At 38.7% G+C, this 19,979-nt stretch overlaps 1 protein-coding gene across 1 annotated transcript in view; it reads left to right on the top strand.

The window, feature by feature from the left end:
* Positions 1–19,979, top strand: part of BNC2 (basonuclin zinc finger protein 2) — a gene marked incomplete at both ends in the record, with an annotated part of 234,024 nt that overhangs the window by 127,255 nt on the left and 86,790 nt on the right. Inside the window, 1 exon segment of the mRNA XM_082336611.1 lies at positions 9,926–10,161. Within this exon segment, the coding sequence (XP_082192737.1) occupies positions 9,926–10,161 (236 nt within the window).

Genomic DNA, 19,979 nt, shown 5'->3' with positions numbered 1-19,979 from the left:
TTCAATGGAAGAATATTTTTTTTTTTTTTTTTCCACCTAGTAGGAAGAACTTCAATTTGAGCTGTAGCATTATGAGGAAACTTGCCCCAGATTAATTTAGCAGACAATAGTGTTACTTTATTATCCCATTTCCATCTGGATTTTATAAATAGAAAAGATAATACAAGAAATGTATAACATGAGTCTCAAAGACTTCTCTAATTACATTCTAATTGATTACAGTCAATTTTTCTGAAGTATATTTAACAGGAGCTTTGTGAAATGGTCACAGTGTATGAATTGGGGTGGGAAAGATTGATGTTTATGAACGGTAGATATAGCTGTATGAACCAGTCTTCCCAGAATCTGAACATCTTCAGCTGCCAGCAACTTTAGGACAGCAGGTTTTCCTGGGAAAACTGAGGTGGTTTAGCACACGTGGGAGAGCATTTCATAGGCTTGAACCAGAGTTACACCCTAGACTGAAATACCACCATGGTCTTGGCTTGCCTTCGTGAAGTGCCTGTACAACACAATAGTCCATCCAAACAGAATGATGTTAACAGGTGGGCAGTGCCTGTTGCATTTTTGTTACAGTTTTCAAGGCTGCATAAAAGATGGACTAGGTTGCCTGGAGAAGTGGTGGAATTTCCCCCACTGTAAATATCAAAGACTCAGCTTGACAGGGCCAGAGATAACCTAATCTGAGCCCCTGCTTTCAATAGAAGGCTGCACCAGACAATCTGCAGAAATCCCTTCCAACCTAGACTTTCTGTGAATCTGTGAATCACAGTTAATGGAATTTGAGGTGCATTTGGACTAAGATGGAAATCCTCCAAATCCAGACCACAATCCAGGATTCCCAAAAGTACTTCTATCTCACTATATATAGTATGTCAACCACATGGTATTCGGACCATTAAGATACATATTGACTCCTATCTCACCACTATTAAAGGAGAGAATATTTTTAAGAAGGTGTTAATAGCTGATAGGAAGGAGGCATTTGGCTTTGGAGACAAGAGATAGGAAAGATCGAAGATGAATGACTAATCAAGGTAATAGAGAGAGATATATTAATTTAATGGCTTCCATTATAAATTGTAGGTTTCAACAATGACACCGTCAATCCATGTGTCAAGGAGCAGCAAAAGTGGAGCTGCGCAACAAAGAGGTCTGAGCCAGGAGTAAAGGACAACTCCAGCACTGGCCATACCTGCATCATGGGCACAGTTCCTCGAGGTCTGATCACAGTAGACAGAACCAGCTGCTGGTAACTGGGTCCATTGACAACCTCAGGCATGGCAAGGGAATGAGTCAGGTCAAGGGTGCATCCAGGGGCTCCAGTCAGGAACACAAGAAGGTGGGGACAGAGACAGGGCTGAAAACCAGGCTACAACATGGGTCTAAGGGTCATCTAGAAGACAGGACTATAGACAGGCACATCTATGATGTATGTTAGGTAGGGAATGAAGGTCCAGGCCTGAGCTTTAGTAGGGGTCCTGGACCCGTGGAGTGAGAATGCAGGGTGGAGATCTCCGGAGAGGCTGGTCAGCAACATGAAGGCCAGTTGGTGCACTCAGGGCTGTGACACCATGGACTGATCAATAGTTGCTGTCTCTAGCAGAGGTGATAGATGATACCAACACACGTGAAAGCAGCTGTGTGTTGGGACACTCACATGATTAATCTACCTGTGTTTCTCCATCAGGGTAATCATCAGTGCTGAAGTCCTCCTTCACATAGGCACAAGTGCACACACTGACGGAGAGAACAGCAAGGTCCAAATCCCACAGTAGAGAATAGGCTCTGTCTCATCTTCTGTACCATGGTCCCCATAGTCAGGTGTCTTCATTCATGCAGTATGCCGACGCAGGAAGTGTCTAGTAGCCCAGAAGTTTTCCTCAGAACTTGGAATGAAGGTCCTTTAGAGCTTGTTCTTTTGAACTCATTAGCTATCAACAAGGAGGAGGGAAAAAAGGCTATCCCTTATTTATTTATTTAAGGGGTCAATTCTGAATTAAAAACATGCCCATGAGGTACCACTACAGAAAGTTAGATCTAACCTTCATTTTTAGGAGAAAGCATTTTGGGTTTTTTTTTGTTCTTTCTTTTTTTTCTTTGTAATCATGTTTTCCACTTTTGAAGGAAAAGTTTTTTGTATAGAAAGAAAACATAAAAGAAAACACCTGTTTGGCTTGCAGGAATTGGCCAGGGAGGCTGTTTTCCTGACAGGCCAAAAGCGACCAGTACAGGGCCCCTTTAAAAAAAAAGTCAGGATTTTTTTTTTCCCTATTTCATGTGAGCATTGGCAGAAACTCTGACAAGCAGTTCTTCATATTTTATTATGTTCTTGTCTGGCAGAATCTCTGTCAGGCAAAAACCTTGTCAGCGGAAAACCTGTCGTAGGATCAGAGGAGACAAAAACAGGTGTCACAGAGGCAGTCAAAACTGAAGGAAAAAAAAGATTAGGCTAAAGAGAGAAAGGCAGACAATTACATTAATGCCATTGCTTTTATCTTATAGATGTGTGTTATTATCTCGGGGTGCTGAGTGCGCAATTGCCTCAAAGAAAAGTAGACAGGAGACAAGGGGAAACTTGATAGTTATTAACTGAAGAGGCAGTGTGTCAAAGCTGGATGGGGTTCAAAGTTTTGCAAAGGGATAAAAAAAATTGCAGACAGCAAGCAACGTCTGTGAACAAACTGTGGTTCTGCTTTCGGCTACATAAACCTAGTAGCAATCTAAATGTTTCAACTTGGAATCAGATCATAGACAGAAAAATTAATGAAAGTTTTCATTCAGACTTTTTTTAATAACATTTATTTTGTGTACATGCAACAGAAGTGCTGGGGTTTTTTTTTGATCTCGTAGAAAAATGTTGTTAGAGCATGAGGCATGGTGAGGCATGAAGACATTTTATCAGTTTAGTTGCTGTGTTGTTTGGGTTTGAAACACCTATTATCAACACACGTTTAATTTTAAAATGCTATTAAGAATCCTTTTACTAAGTGTGAACATCTGTATATGCAAGCTGTAAATTAGAAGATCACATATGTGTCCCTCTGTCAGAGACTAAATGCATTTGGCAAATGGTTTCCATTATTAGCTTTTAAATACAGTAAAAGGCAGAAGGAAAAGTTGGTTTTGCCTATGAATCAGAATATGCTTTACTTACTCTCCTTCCGTGATCTTTTGAAATCCACAGTGTCTTAGTGAACATTTCTCTTCTGTCTGGATTAAATTGTGAAAGGGATGAAGACAGAAGTGAAATGGAGATCACCAAAGGATGCCATGTTGTAGCTGGAATTGATACCCAGACTGATTCAGGATGTTCACCCACCCATATAAATGTTAATATCCCATGCTTTCTGTGCTTGTGCCAGGGATGAATGGGATAGTTTCCTACACCATGAAAATATTTGAGCCATTCAGTAGACGCTGGCAAGTTTTCTCGTCCTTAGTCACCTTCTAAGCATGATATTTTTGAGTAGCATTTTTTTCCACCTACAAAATGCACCACATTACACCATGTTACAGGTGGTATTAAATCTACATCCTGAGGGAGGCTAGTGTAGACCACCTCTTATGACTGCAGTAGTTTGCCTGTCCCTCCAGCATTTTAGTCATTCCTAAGCAACCTTCTGTTCTTGAAAGGATTTGTTACTTCTTTTTCTGTGGTTGATGGAAAAGAAGATCTTGAACTCTGAAAATGTGAAGGTCTTCATGTTCACCATTAAAATCAATAGCAAAACTACAGTGCTCCACGTTGCCATTAATAATACTGTGTCTGTTTTACCATACTCGACATGCTGTTGTTGCAACAGTATTATGGAATCTTTTTATGTTGGTATAGTATATTTAATGTTTCGGTTTCTCTTGCTGCAGAAAGTGGCCCAGTTATTTAGATAAAAAAAAGTCTGGAAAGCTCTCTGTTACTGTCTGGACACAGACTACATAAAATTTCTTTTACATTTTCCTGTTGACCCTTGAACAAATCTAGTAATCTGGAAAGATGACAATGTTTATAAAATTCTGTATTGTCACGTGTATGTGTGTATGCACTCCAACTGCATCCCCCTTTGGTGAGTTAGAGAACTGGCTAGAGAGCATGCAACAAAATCTAGAGTGGGACTATTGCAGAGCCCAAATTTAAAACTGAAATAGAATGAGACCCCTAATGACCTGTACCTTGCAACCTAGTGACTTTTCTCTGTCGTGTTCTGAGATACACAGCCAGGCAAATCAGCTGAGAGACAGGGTTTCACTAGACCTTTTCATCCCTCTCTAGGATACCTAAATATTTATCTAGCATCAGGAAATTAGCAAGAGGTATGTGTATTTACAACTCCAATTCCATTAAAACTAGGATATTTAAAATTCTTTTAGATTCAGTAAAGGCACAATGTCATGCTTTTATTATAGCTATTCAAAAACCAATATGAGACCTCCAAAGTACAAAATTCATCACTGCATACTTGTATTTCTTTTACTTAACAAAAATGGAATCCACTCAGAAGCGTGGCTTTTAATTTGGTTGACCTTGTCCACTGCACATTGGGAAGGAAGGGTTCTAAGGTCAATGAGTAAATTTGCATAGCTAAGCCTATGAACTGCCCACAGTATAGATGAAATGAAAGATTTTCTCTTTATTTTCTGTCTTTTGACAAATTGAACAAGTATTTGAGCCTTACTTTAGTGTATCTTTTGTACTTAGTTTTCTTTGAATTACACACGGTCCCAAACCTCCAGCTAAATGTAAATGGTGTAGTAGATTTTCCCTCCCTATTTCACTGCATTTAAAAAAAAAAAAAAAGAAAACAACACAAATGGAACATAAATGTTCGTTCATTGATTTGTTACAAATAGGTCCAAAGTTTTTTGCTGGAATTTGGCGTAATAAGAATCCTGCAGGCTGTAATGTGGAGATTGACATTGTATCAATTTCAAAGTTCTCTTTAGAATTCAGATTATGCTGAGCAGAGTCTCTGTAAAATCTTGGGGATTTTGTTTACTATTCAGGAAGGTAAAGAGTGGATAAGGCAACATGGGAAGGTTCAGACTTGACATTAGGAAGCATTTATTTACTGAGAGGGTGGTCAAACACTGGAACAGGCTTCCTAGAGAGGTGTTCAATGCCCCAAGCCTGTCAGTGTTTAAGAGGCATTTGGACAATGCCCTTAAGAATGTGCTCTAACTTTTGGTCAGCCCTGAAGTGGTCAGGCAGTTGGACTAGATGATTGTTGTAGGTCCCGTCCAACTGAAATATTCTAAATTATCTAAATGGTAATGGTGCATACTTGTTACTTCAGAGTTAAGGTAAGAAAAACAGTACTGAAAGGTTCCTAATTCCTATACTAATTATCCAATTAGTCATTTTTGGGTGTTGAAGGCAATCTTCTGTAACATCTTCTACTTCTTTATCATCCTTTTTTGCCCCCTTTTTTAATAGTTAAAATTTCTGAAACAAGTACTTGAAATTTAGAATTCACCATGGAAATATTACTTAGCTGCATACTGTTATAGTAAAACACAAGGGCCTTTTTAGGCTGTTCCACAAAAATTTTGATTACTCAGCAAGTATGTGATTTTAAGATTCATTAGATTTCTTCTTCCTCTATCAGTGAACAGCTTTACACGCGCACTGAGGTAAAGAATATCAGACTATTGGGACAGTACTAAGAATTGAATTGAGCTGTTAAAAGCTAGCCTTCTTAGTTCAAGCACCTAGCTGAACCCATCGTAGTCATGTCTTCAGAAAAGATTGTGCAGGTTACGACCAAAAAGTCACAAACATGTTAAGACTTTTCTGGGTGAACTTTTGAGCCCACTGAAAGTGTAAGAAGTATGAGTAATACCTCATGCTGCACCAGGAAGGGACTTTTAATCTGTGGTTTATGATGTTCACTCACTGATATCTTCTTAATAAGGACACATCTGTTTATGTCATTTTTCAGGTATGATAAAGCTCATTCTTTTATATAGCATGTTTCATCTTGAAGTCTCCTAAGCACTTATGAAATTGTACACTGCTGCAGGTACTGTTGAATATATTCACCTGTGAAACATGGCAATGTTCATTAGCATATAGAAATTGAACCAATAGTTTAGAACAGAAAATGGTGAGGAATGCATTATCTACATGACATTAGATGGGCAATTCAGAACAGCAGAACACAACTATCTACTCAGATTTGGCAAGAAGGCTAAAGTTAATACTCTTGTCCTTACAGAAAAACCAACAATGAGACTTAGAGCCTTCTCTTATCTCTTATTTGAAAAAGTATGTGTCTAACAACATAAATGGCCTCTTGAATCCACCTAGAACACTGGCATTAGTTCGCTAATAATACCAGAGGAGAAATCAGTTAGAAGTACTACAGAAAGCAACTTCTCTCTGTCAACTATTTCCCTAGCAATCTCTTTTAGAGAAACAAGATAAGTTTTATAAATTACAAATTACAGTGAAAAGTTTCATTCTCCTGCCAAGTGCAATGGCTTTCAATAGTCAATGATCCAAAAGAATTTCAGATGCTTACCATACTATTATTTCTCATGTGGTTGCAAGTGCATTTCTTTTCTCTTCATGTACAATTTTTTTCTTTTTTTTTTGTCTGTAGCATGCGTTCTGTCTTTAGTTCACAAATGTTCTTACACACCCATGCAAAAATATATGCTTTGTTTTGTTATAAATGACACATTTCAGTGCATATCTTGACTTGTACTTGAAAAGGGTAAAATTTATTGCTTATTTGCTTATTACATAATGTGCAGAATAAGTCCAACACCAGACTAACTCTTAGTTGTGTGTGTGTGTGTGTTTTGAGAAGCAGATGTCTATAGATAATATTACTTGAAAACAAATATTGCAGGTAAATGGTATAGTACACGCTATCTTATGAAAATGTCTGTCTGCTGGTCAAAGAGTGTGCTTAGTAATTTAAAAGGACCTTTTTTATTTCTTTTTTCACTTCTGTTCCATCTTAGCCTTTCCAAAGATATTATCCTCAGAATGGTCACATTACATGAAGTGGGTAAATGTCCACAGAGTTTTGTAATCTAATTCTAGCTATTAGTTTTATAATGCACCCAATAGTCTTTAGATAAAGAAGTCTTACAGTCATTCTGACTTGGGTTAAAGTAGAATCATGACCTTAAAATCTTCAGCAAGCCAAGTCTTCTTCAGCTGGAAGAACTTGCTTTTCCTCACTGCAGGCATAGGGTTTACTGTTAAGTAAAGAGAAACAGAAACAAATATTAAGATATATTAGAAATACATTATGATGCAGTGATTAAAAGCCATTAAGTATTCAGAAAATATTCATTCAGGTCTTGACTCTGGTCTGAATTTGTGTAAACTTGGAGAAGCCAGTCAACCTCTTTGGACCCTATTGTCCTTCTCTAAGACTGAAGGTGGAAAGCTCAAGGTGATCCAGATCTGCTTAATTATTTTGATAGTGTAGTGAAAGGTATTACATCTATTAATATTAATAGTATCTACAGCATTCTTACTGCGAGTAATAATAATATTTTTTTTAAAAATTAATATTTTACTTTATTTTACTCCTTCCAAATGGTTGCTCAGCCCCCCAGGTGCACATACATACATATCACCACACATACAGCACAGCCTGCACAGTAACAAAATGAATTTTCTAGGCTTTTCTAGCTGAGTACTTTGATGACACATCTGTTACGGTAGTAGCAAAATAACCATGTTACAAAAATATTATACAAAAAAGAGGCAAAAAAAATGTAGGAAAGTATTTGACCTGTTTAAGCTTCAATCAAATCCCATTCATTAGACCTTGTAAATAAATAAGTCCCACATCGTGAAGCCTATATAGCTGAAGTACTTTGGAAGAAGAGCTTTTGGAAGAAAAATCCCACCCTTCACATTCTTCAGTATAAATGTCCTGTGGAGAGACATAGGACTGCAGTCCCTAGGCTTGCCAATTCCTTATCTTTTTTTGAATGTTAAATTAATATTTAAAGCTATTTATTCAAAGTTGACTTAACCACTAGAATAGGAAAGATCAGACAAATCAGTTGCAAGAAATGAAGTATGAGGAAACCAGAACTCTTTGACAAAGTATTCCTTGGAGTAAATGTGTTGAATGAAGCCAGCGAGTAAATGATAAGGGCCTTTGCGCTCTGGATATAAGAAAGCAATTTATCAAGAGTACATGAACTCTCCAGTGACCACAAGCCAAGAAGAAACCAAAGTACGGGAGAACAAGTCCCTGTAAAATTATTTTAAATGCTCAGAACGTTTTATTTAAAAAAAGCAGTGAGAAGCTTACGTGCTGCAACATAGTCCGTAAAATGGAAAGAAAATTAAATTTAAACATTGATACTCAGTAAAGTACGTGATGTCATATGCAATTCCATCATGTTTAACTTCACAAGGGGATAAGAATTACCTTCATCCTGCAAAGCGCCCCTCCTCTCGTCTCTAAATTATTCATGTCACAGTGAATAACATGAAGTTCACACAGAACGGTAAAACAAACTAGCCAGCTCAAGTAGCAGTGAATTCATGATAGAATTTATGGTAAATCAGGGGACTAATTTTTAACATGTTTAAAAGGCTGGGGTTTAGGGTGTATTTGTTCTCTCTTTTTCCCCTAGAGTTTAAGTCTCAAACCTTTAACAGTCCCAACCGATTCTGCATAGCTTCACTCTTGGTCATCGGTTAATCACAAATTTTCTGTAATTTCTTTTGAACTTATAAGTATTGTCGTCTCTGGGGCTCAGCTGAGTGCCTTTCTGCTGTAGGAATTAAAGTTAATTGTGACCTTTGGAAATCAGGCCTGCTTTGGACTGCATCTGTGAAAAAGAATCACTCAGTGATGAGTGATGTCCCTCAGGAGTCCATATTGGGACCAGTACTGTTTAATATCTTCATCAATGACATAGACAGTGGGATCAAGTGTACCCTCAGCAAGTTTGCAGATGACACCAAGCTGAGTGGTGTGGTTGACATGCCTGAGGGACAGGATGCCATCCAGAGGGACCTGGACAAGCTGGAGAAGTGGGCCCATGTGGATCTCATGAGGTTCAACAAGGCCAAGTGCAAGGTCCTGCACCTGGGTCAGGGCAACCCCCGATATCAATACAGGAGGGGTGATGAAGGGATTGAGAGCACCCCTGCCAAGAAGGACTTGGGGGTACTGATAGATGAAAAGCTGGACATGAGCTGGCAGTGTGTGCTCACAGCTCAGAAAGCCAACTGTATCCTGGGCTGTAAGGCCAGCAGGTTGAGGGAGGTGACTCTGCCCCTCTACTGTGCTCTGGTGAGACCCCACCTGGAGCACTGCATCCAGCTCTGGAGTCCTCAGCACAGGAGAGACCTGTTGGAGCGGGTCCAGAGGAGGGCCACAAAAATGGTTAGAGGGGTAGAACACCTCTTCTGTGAAGAAAGGCTGAGAGAGTTGGGGTTGTTCAGCCTGGAGAAGAGAAGGTTCTGGCAAGACCTTATTGCAGCCGTTCAGTACTTAAAGGGGGCTTGTAAGAAAGATGGGGACAGACTTTTTAATAGGGCCTTCAGTGATAGGAGAAGGGGTAATGGTTTTACACTAAAAGAGGGTAGATTCAGACTAGATATAAGGACGAAATTTTGTACAATGAGGGTGGTGAAACACTGGAACAGCTTGCCCAGAGAGGTGGTAGATGCCCCATCCCTGGAAACATTGAAGGTCAGGTTGGACGGGGCTCAACCTGACCTAGTTGTAGATGTCCCTGCTTATTGCAGGGGGGTTGGACTAGATGACCTTTAAAGGTCCTTTCCAACCCAAACCATTCTATGATTCTGTGAATCATCCAGGTGATATTTCTCTGGAAAATAAATTTATCTGCCAAATTTGATGTGTTTACAGAATTTTGGGGGATTATTTTCTTGTCTTTCCTTTAGCTCTTCTCTTATACTTAATCCCTTTTCTTTCAGCCTTGGACAAGCTTAGTACTCAGCACCTCTACCACCCAACCCAAGTGGAGATTGTGCAGTCCAACGTTGTGTTTGACATCAGCAGTCTGATGCTCTACGGTACTCAGGCTGTGCCTGTGAGACTGAAGATACTACTTGACCGACTCTTCAGTGTACTGAAGCAAGAGGAGGTGTTGCATATTCTACATGGCTTAGGCTGGACACTTCGAGACTATGTTCGAGGCTACATACTTCAGGTAGGAAATAAAGCAAAGCATGTTTCGAAACCCAGTTAACTGAAATTTTTTTTGTATGGACATAGTGACCATGCATCCAAAGAGGTAGAAGGATATGAAGTAAATTTAGTGTGGCATGCTGAAGACTAATGATGAAGTTGGCAAAATAAAATATTTAATTTTTCCTAAGCTAAAAAAATGCAGGTTCCTTCGTACCATTGTATTTATTTGTACTTGCTTACGCTTGTTATAGGAAATACCTTAAATACTGCAAATACTGAGGTTAGCTAGCTGTAAGCATGATTTGGTCATCAAAGGCAACTGGGAAGATTTCAAGGGCCACTGTTTGACTTAAGAAACTAAGATCCAAGTCAGTAGCTCCTTCATCTTTTCTTTCCTTATTTAGCAAGATATCTAATAAGGGGTAGATGAAATGGGGGTTGTGATCATGCTTGTGTTGGGAAGTATCCTTATAGTGTAATGTATAAATAGGAAAATTCTGTTTATAAAACCATTTTTAAAAGGTAGCTTTAAATAAAGTGTTACATGCAGATTGGTTAAGATAAGATAAGCAAAACATAAAATAAGTAAACAAAAAAACGGACAGGCTTGCTTTATGAGTATGGTCATAAATACATGTGGTTGCTTATCTGAAGAATTTCATCATCTGTTAGGTTCCAAAGTGAATTATTGCATTTTATAAAACTATTTCTGATGTGGAATCTAATACTACATGCTTCTGAGTTCTCTTAATTGCTACTGGCTTTGTGGGAGCTCTGCATCATCTAGAAGTCATCCAGTTATTAAAGTGGACATGCCTGCAAAACTTTGAAAATTCTAATTTCTGATTTATTTCTCTACTTTCTTAGGCAATGATAGCATGCTTAGCACTACACAGAAAATATGGGAATCTTTATTCCTCCTCTCAGGAATTCTGACTGCATTTTTTAATTCCTCTTCAATTTTCTGTCCTTCATATGAAAGAAGTAAATTAGCCTTACATAATTCTGTGGAAACCTTCATATTCTGTGTTCTTAAATATTTTCTTAAATGCTCTGTACATAGATTTTCGCAGAAAAGTGTTCTGAATTGTAGAACAGTGCTAAAGAAAGGGTAATAAAAAGGCTATTACTTTAACAATGCGATCTTGTTATACTTATTAGGAGATATACAGAATGGAGCTCTTCAATTGTTTTAGGATTCTCTCAGGCATCTATTTTGTAAAAGCTAAATGTTACACACGTTCAAATACAATAGAATCAATTTTTTCCATTACTAGTCTAAAATTTACATGTAAGTATATATCCATGATATTTATACAGTAGATATCTACAGATGTTTGTATGATATATATGTATGGACATATATCTATATATATTAGATATGACATATAATTTAGATAGATATATCATAGAATCATAGAATGGTTTGCGTTGGAAGGGACCTTAAAGATCATCTAGTTCCAACCCCCCTGCCATGGGCAGAGACACCTTTTACTAGACCAGGTTGCTCAAATATCATAGACATCTATAGAGATACGTACTGTAACGGCATTATGTGCATATTGCGTCATAGTTTATTCCTGAATTCTGAATACTACTGATCAAGAGGGCTGAAGAAATATGATTTGCATAAGAATACACATAAAAAAATGCATCCTTTCTAAGATATAATGTTAGAAAATTGCTGTTTACTAAATGCAATTAATAGTTAGGTGTAATATATTACAAATGTAGAATGTAATTCTGTGTCCCTTAAAGACAAGAAGACTGACTGAAATCAGTAGTTTTCTTGTTTTAAAGGTCGTATTACCAGGCTCGTATTGATTTTATTTTAATTATCTGTTGGAATGATCTTAATATATGCAAGAATGTCTTGTAATATAATTACATAGAGGTTTATACAGAGTGAGATTGTGACCTATGCATCTGAGTGGTGTAAAGGCCTATAATACACCATTAGGTCAGAGTTCAGTTTATCTGGCTAAAACTCAATCACATTGTAGCCCTCAAGGCATGAATTTTACCATTACTACATTCAACAACAGTATATTGAATATTATGTCAGTTAAAGGAGAACAATTATCAATGAAAGTTAAGGGCAGCTGTTACAATCTTGCCACATATTGACTTAGTTAGCGCTCAGCTGTGAATTGTGTTAGTGGGTGAATGAAGACCTATGATAGGTGTAGTCGAGCCTGCCTGTTAGTTTAGCTCTCTAATTTCAAAGCATTATAGACTGGTCGAGGTTGGAAAGGAGGTCATCTTATTCAACCCCCTTGCTCAGGCAGGGCCACCTAGAGCTGGCTGCCCAGGACCATGTCCAGACAGCTTTTGAATACCTCCAAGGATGAAGACTCCACAACCTCTCTGGCCAAACAATGCATTTTGTTTCCATTAAAGCTAGGAAGCTCAGTACATGGCAGAAAGGGAAACTACTTAGTAAAACATATATGAAGAGAAATCTTAGGAAAATTAATTAAATCTATGATAATAATAAAGTCTTATTTAAAAAATAACTCTGTTGCAACTATCTGATAAAAAGAAGAAAAGGGGCATGCAGGGAAATTTGAAAGGAAATGTGTAATAACACACTAGCACAGTGAAAGTGCATACAGATGAGAACTCCAGGTAATGTCTCCTTTGAGCAAAAGGTGTTGTTCCATGAAGCTCGTCATTACAGAACTGCAACTGGTCACAGAATTGTTTGGGGCTTTCAAACCCAGTTTTTCCACACAGAAAGCTTCTGATGAAATGGCATGAGCCTCCTATAGGAGAACCAAAAGTATCAAGTACCAAAAGAAATAATCCAGAATATCGCAGAGCTATGGGATTGTTGGTGGGCTGTCATGCAGTGAATTCAGGAACATCTGACTCTCAATTTGGGAGTATAGTTCTTTTTAACTTGTCTGTGAAAATCTGTCTGAGTTATAACCTAGTCCAGTCAATGCTAGTAAGTTTACCATACATTCATACATATTCATTGTACGTCAAATACACAAATATATATCTCTAGGAAAAGGTTTAAATTTGCTATAATGCTGTAGTGACAGAAGTGTAAACCAGTAAACTAGCTTGTCTCTAATGTAATAAAAATAATATTTTAAATTTGTAACTTGATGAAATGATGGGTATTATTGTTGGGGGGGGGGGCGGGCAGGGAAAAGGAAGGTTAGTAGCTTTGGGGACACTGGCTCAGAAATACAGAACTTATTTGGAACATACAGACTCTGTACCCGAAGTCTCTTCTGCAAGGACTAAGAGAAGTACCAGAACAGGGAAGGGGAATGCTTATGGCAGATTCCAAAATACTTAATCCTGGTTCAAGTTCCATTGTTCACCAATTAACCACAGTACAAAAGATTTGTAAAGCTGGTACAAAACTGGGATTTCACGCCTTGGGAAGGTCTGAGACATCAATCTGTGCTGAATTTCCCCTTAATCATTATGGCAGTGTTAAAATATTTTAATGTTTTCTCTAAATGGAGTTTTTTTGGAGGGGAAAAAAAAAAGAAATCTTAGGGTAGATGTATCCACTCAAAATCAATTATTTTAGTATTGTCAGATATTTTCTTTGCTGTTCAAGATCCATAATTAAACCCTTCTTCCCACAAAAAAAGAAAATACTTTTTCTCCACAACTTTTGAGAAAAACCTTACCATTTGCTCCACTTGAGAAACAAGAGAAAACCAGTGCCTCTCTCTAGGTGTGTATTAATGCTGCAAGGTGGGTGGGATTATCTGTAATACCCTCATTTTGACTAATAATGTTTCTAAATAACAAGTTAAAGAACAGTGGGCAGAGAAAAATGCAGTATTTATTGCTTCATTCAGTGGATACATTAATGGAGCACAGGAAGCGAAGGAACCCTGAAGCCAGCGGAGGTAATGTGGTACACCGCCTTTCACATTTGGGCACAGTCACAACATTGCCAGTAATGGCTGAAAGGCATTAAGACCTGGCAGGCTTTCTCTAGCCTCCGTGCAATAAACCTAGTTTCTGGTGAATAGATACCTATCTCTGAAATGTCAGTGAGTGACAATTTGGTCAGCAGTCGCATGAGATTGCTCACAGGATTAATGTTTTAGAGGAGGACTTGTTCTCTCATCTTTAGAAGTGATCCTCAATAAAACCTAACTGCATAGGGAAAGTTTCTGGGCTGTGTCTGCTCCATGGGCATCCAGAGCACTTCAGTTTCTAGGCTTGTTCATCCGGTACCTATCTCAAGAAACTAAGTTACTGTATTTGGTGTGGAGCTGTTAGTGAGCAGGTAGGTTTTCTCTTTGGGAACAGCCAACACAACAACTGTCTTTACATGACGAGAAGTTATTCTGTCAACAACAGTAGCTGGTTTGGGTCAGATTCTGCACCTGCTACTCAAAGAGATGTGGTTAGTGGCTCTATTGATTTGGGTGAAGTTACTTTTGCTGTAAAGAACTGCTCAACAGTGAGTAAGTCTCCAGCCCTGGTTTGGTTCCAACTGAGCTGAGTGAAAAGGTAACTTTGCCAGCTGTTCTCTTCTGCTCCACCACTGGAGAATACTTTACCCCCCCCACTTGCTAGTGTAACTACATGTGTAATTGCTCCCTAGCCAGGTTCTCTCTAAACAAGCCAGGTTAGAAAAATTCTCCTGCTAAACATGTGCAAGTTAATTCTGATTATTCTGAGAAGAAAGGGCTAGAGAGCGATTATGCCATTGGCAGTGAACAGCTGGGGCATTCAGCTTTTATACTGGTCCAGCTGCAGATGACAGGACATGTGACCACAACTTAGAGGCCGTAAACTGACTCTTTGCAAATAATGATTCAGTGTTTTGAGTAACAGCTCAACACTTTTTCAACTGTTTTGTGATCAAATAGTTGTATTCCCTTAGTGTAAAAGAGGAAAATAAATATTGTCTTTACAGTACAAAGAGGGAAGCGGAGACACAGAACAGAACATTGGCAGAATCAGAAAAAGGGGCTAGACCTAGGATTCCCATTCTTACCATCATTCACTCAAAAAAGCAGGTTATAGTCAGCAGCTCATAGGCAACACCCTGGCTGCCAGGCGCTCTGGTGCTGCTCACAGCTATGAGAAATTAAAAAAAAAATTGAACTAAAAAACAAAATCAAAACTAAAGCCAGCTGGAAAAGTATGGGAATTTTGTTGACACAAAAGGTGACTCACAAAAGTTTGTGCACTGGACAGTGCATGGGGAATCACTAATCCTAAATTCAGGTCTTTTCCATAGCAACGTCAATGCTGAAAACTGATGAAATTCAAAATTATTAGATAACATTTTCTGCTTTGGCAAGACTGGAAATGGGAGTATGATGCTTTTCCTGCCTCTGTGATTTCACTGTGAAGACTGCTAATTGTAAATGTAAGAAAAAACCTCTGAAATTAATTACATCCTCTGCCACTGCTGACTTGGGCTGGTGTGTTTCTTTGCCCTCAGATCATCAAAACAAGGCCTACTTTATGAATTTTGTTAACTGTTCAGATAATGACCAGGATGGACTGTGGTTTATTCTCCCATTGCTGTGTTGGTTCCATAGGGCTAAAAGAACTGTTGAGCAAGAACTGCTGTTTCAGTCACTGAGGTCAGCTAAGAGTAAACTCTGAGAAGCTATACATTGTGGGGGGAGGGAAATTTAAACATTTTTTCAACAGGCAACATCCCATTAACTGAAACAAACTCATTCAAATTGTGAAATACATAGTGCAGGTTAAATAATCAGTTCTGAGATTTTTACAGAAAAATTGGTTATATGCATAGTCAAATTACATGCTAACATATATTGGTGTTATATTTGACCAGCAATTTCTCAGATTTTTGTAAAACTTAGTTGCTCTTGGTGGAATGGGTTGTTTTTGTTTGCTGTCCTAGTTTACCACAACTAGATTGTTCATGCACACCATTTTTACATCCAGATTATGTCAAGAGATCTGGGGAGAGACCAAAGAAAGAAATTTGAGCATCTTTAATAATACCATTCTTAATTTCTTTTCTGTTCTTTCTCTGAGTAATCCCTTAGCACCTCATCTCTTCTAAGCAGGTGAAATATTAACCATATGCACAGTTGGAAATGGCTTTACTGTTCTTAAAATTAAATATTGCCCACTATTGGCTTGTCTGTGGAGGACTGCAGAAAAGCATGGGTTCTGTTGCTATCTGACCTCTTTTAGAGACTTTAGAGTCTTAGCTTTCCCATCTGTACTCATTTGCCTCCTTTTAAGATGTCTGAACTTTTGCTACAGAGCCCAAGTGCAAGGGCTATTTAATTAAACAGCTTGTCAAACAGCTTCCATTGCTTAAACATAAGGAACATTAGAAAGAAAACAAACAAACAGCAGCTCTGAGGATATCAGCTTTTCCAAGGTAGACAAGTGGTGTCAGGTCTTTGTAGTAATGATATCATACTTTCAGTTCAATGTAGTCTGCTATCTGTAATCACAAGTCACATGAAGTTTCTGTCAGGTTTTTTTTTCCCAAGTGCCATCAGTTGATTTACTGTTTTTTTCTTTCATAACAAGAGTACCTTTAAAGCAGTGGTATGCTATATTATTTGTGATAAAAAAATAAAGAGAAATAGGCAATCAAATTATGATATGCACAGGAAAAGAAAAAAGTTTAGCCTTGCAACCCAGCAAAAGTTTGATGACAATTATGCAGCATTGATACAATAAAAATGGCTTTTGTATGTGAAAGTTGTGCATTTATTTAATAGATATTGTTTCTCATTCCTCATTGGTCTGTTTGTCAATCTCTTAATTAATACTTTGCCCTTGTTTAGCTGTGACCACTGGAGGATTTCCATGCATTTTAAAAACCAGTCACTTACTCAGTCTTTCCATGTCTCTATGAGTATTATGCCCTTTTCATGTATAGTAAAACTGATGCAGATAAAGGTTAAGAAGTTTATCTGGTAAAGACTGTAACAAAGCCAAAATACAACCAAAGTCTTTCACATGCAAACTCGTATTTCCCATAATAACTGCCACCCACATTTAATTACTTGATCATGAAGAGAGAGTTACCCTTTTACAGCTTTATTTACTTTTTTCAGCTTTGTTAGGTACACTTCTATCTCATGTTTTCTTTTCCCCATTGTAATTATTGTTACCACTTATATGTGTTCCTTTGTTCCGACATTATTTTTCAACAGCGGCCCTCAGAGCAACCAAGGCTCAAAGCTGGGTAACATTTATCCAGACTTCTACTGTCCCAGTACAGATGGGATTTAAATCTGGGCCTCTTTAGTATGTGCCCTGCCTATTTCTTGTTCTCTGCCTGTCTGTTCCCTCCTCCCTCTCTTTCCGCTCCAACTTACTTATTCTGTTGTCATTGCCTCCCATTCTCCCCCTCCTTTTTTTCTGACTTATCTTCCCTTCTTCAGCATCACCTCAGTTTCACTGCCCCTCCTTCTCTGATTTTGCCTCTTTAGCACAAAGAGATGAAAAGGATCTGTTAGATGATGTGTCCATCTCCTGAGTTTTCCATTCCTCCCATAGCATCACTGCATGCTAATATTTGTGGCTGTGATCATCTGGAAGAGTTTCTCTTCTCCCATGTGAGTCGGTTTAGCATGACTCCTCTGCACTTCTGTGGAACAGAGATTCTCTGCTATGCCCCTTGCTCTTTTGTATTCATCTTAGCTGTACTAAGCTAGGAGTGACTATGCTATCTCTACTTTAAACAGAGGGTGGAAAAATCTCAGATAAACCTTTAAGGACTGACGAGGGAGATGATAGGAAACGGAGCACAACTGCTGAGCCAGAAGGAATCATTGTTGTGTGTTTGAGCAAAGCAGTGCCACTTGCTCTACACTGTGAAGTGCCTTCAGATTTTCTCTGTATCTGCACTAACTTGCCAAACATCTCCCTAGTGCTTTTGATGCCGTACCTCTAATAGTAACACTACCAATCACACTAGTGCTACGTGACTCTATTTATCACGACCATTAGCACTTGAACTGGGAAAGAATAAAAATAAAGTCCAAAAAGTTTGATGGCACTTCTGAATGCCACCAGGACAAGTTATATGCAACAGAGGTCTCAGTAACATGCAAAGATCATTTGGATTTCCAGAATATGTGCAGCTGGAGAGGTGTGCTATTGCTGCTCTGTGTCTTGCATCTTGCAAGGGTAATGAAGCAGAGGGCTGTATAAGCCCTGGTGATCAACAGCAGCATACATGATGCTAGTTCTTAATGACTACTATGAAATAGCCTTTATAACCATAGTGTTTCACATGGCTCAGAAATGCAAAGATGGCCTTTTTAATGGCAAACATTCTTGGCTGTCGAAGACCAAAAAGAAAAAAAAGAGAGAGAGAGACTTTTGTGTAGCTGTGTTTCTCCTACCTGGAATGTGTACTGTTTACAGTACTGGGGGTGAGAAGCCGTGATCCCACTGACTGACGTAGTTTCACACAGCTGGGCACAGCTACTGCGATGCAGAGTATGGAAATGGCTGTTACTGAAGGTCTGTCAGGCATATGCCGGGACTATGTGTGCTTGCTTTTTAAAATGGAGCTGAAAATCTCTTCACCTGCCAAGGCTTGAGTTCATGGTCCTGTGTTTCTCTTGTGATAGTTGATGAAATCACAAACACCTAAAGCAGAGTCAGGGATGAAGGAGGTGGGAGGAATAGTTCACTTCCTAGGCTGTTTTAGGTGTGAGTGATGCCATCAAACATTGCAAGAGAAACAGAGCCCTGAACTTGGGTCTTGGCAGGTAAGCCAAGGAGGAAACTATTTCCAGCTTTCTTGCTTCAGAATGTGCTTGAATTTCCATTAACCATTTATGATCACAAAAGTTTTTCTGTGAAATATGTATGTATGTGTATGTATATATGCACATATTTACATAATCTATAAAATTTATTTTTCTAATGAATTGTGAGAGTGTGTGTCTGTGACAAAAGTCTCCAGTTTTGAGACTGATTCTCTGTGGATGAGGGGAAGGGAGAGAAGGGCTTTCCTCTCAGCTTGGAAAATGACTTTTCTTGCCAACAATGCCATGTTGAAGCCTCTACCAGAACATATCCTGCACTATGTCAAAGAAATATGACCACTGAGTTGAGGACAGGATCTTGGGGTTACTGTCCATCTCAATTTTCTTGTCATAAATGCACTGACCTGTTATAAAATAAACAAAAGCGCATAAAGCTATTGATTGAAGGAAAATGTGTGTGTGCATGTGGAGGGGAGAGAGTTGTGCCAAGAATCCAAGGAATTAACATCATTCTTCTCACAAAATACGGCTCAGAGATTAGAACTTCTGCCTTTTATAGACTACTCTCTTCATAGAGGACCTCAGGCTGAATTCAAATCACGGTCCTGGAGGTGATAAGGTTGTGATATTATCCATTCAGCTACACGTCAATGGAGATTAACTCAATTAGAGAGTACGGAGCCCAGACCATGACACTTTAATGGATTTAAGACTTTTCCCAGTTTAGACACCTCTTGCTCTGAGTTTAGGAATGGTTTTGATTGTCTGTGTGTTAGCACTGGCTTCGGGCACTTATGAAATTTAGGCCCACAGACACTCAGGAATCAGGAAGGGCCACAGAGAATCAAACTTGTCATCTGTCCAGCATTAGTTGATTTACTGCTTTTCTTGAAGTCCAAGGGATCTCAAGGGGACTTTTTTCCCTTGCAGCACTGATCTTTCAATGAGGTGCTAGTGCCTGTCCTGAGCAATAACAAGGAATAACAGTGAAGTGTGAGTGACTCTTATTAGGAGGGGTAAACGTCATTAGCACTTACTGTTGCCTTCTAGGCAGTAAAAGCACAGCGTTGGATGTAGACAGACAACCCCTTTTACTCATCAAGGTACATTTTGAATCTAA

The sequence above is a fragment of the Platalea leucorodia genome (genome assembly GCF_965183815.1).
Source record: "Platalea leucorodia genome assembly, chromosome: Z".
In the NCBI taxonomy this organism is placed as follows: domain Eukaryota; kingdom Metazoa; phylum Chordata; class Aves; order Pelecaniformes; family Threskiornithidae; genus Platalea; species Platalea leucorodia.
Note: the sequence above shows the minus strand (reverse complement) of the source record. Positions and strands in the feature narration are given on the sequence as shown.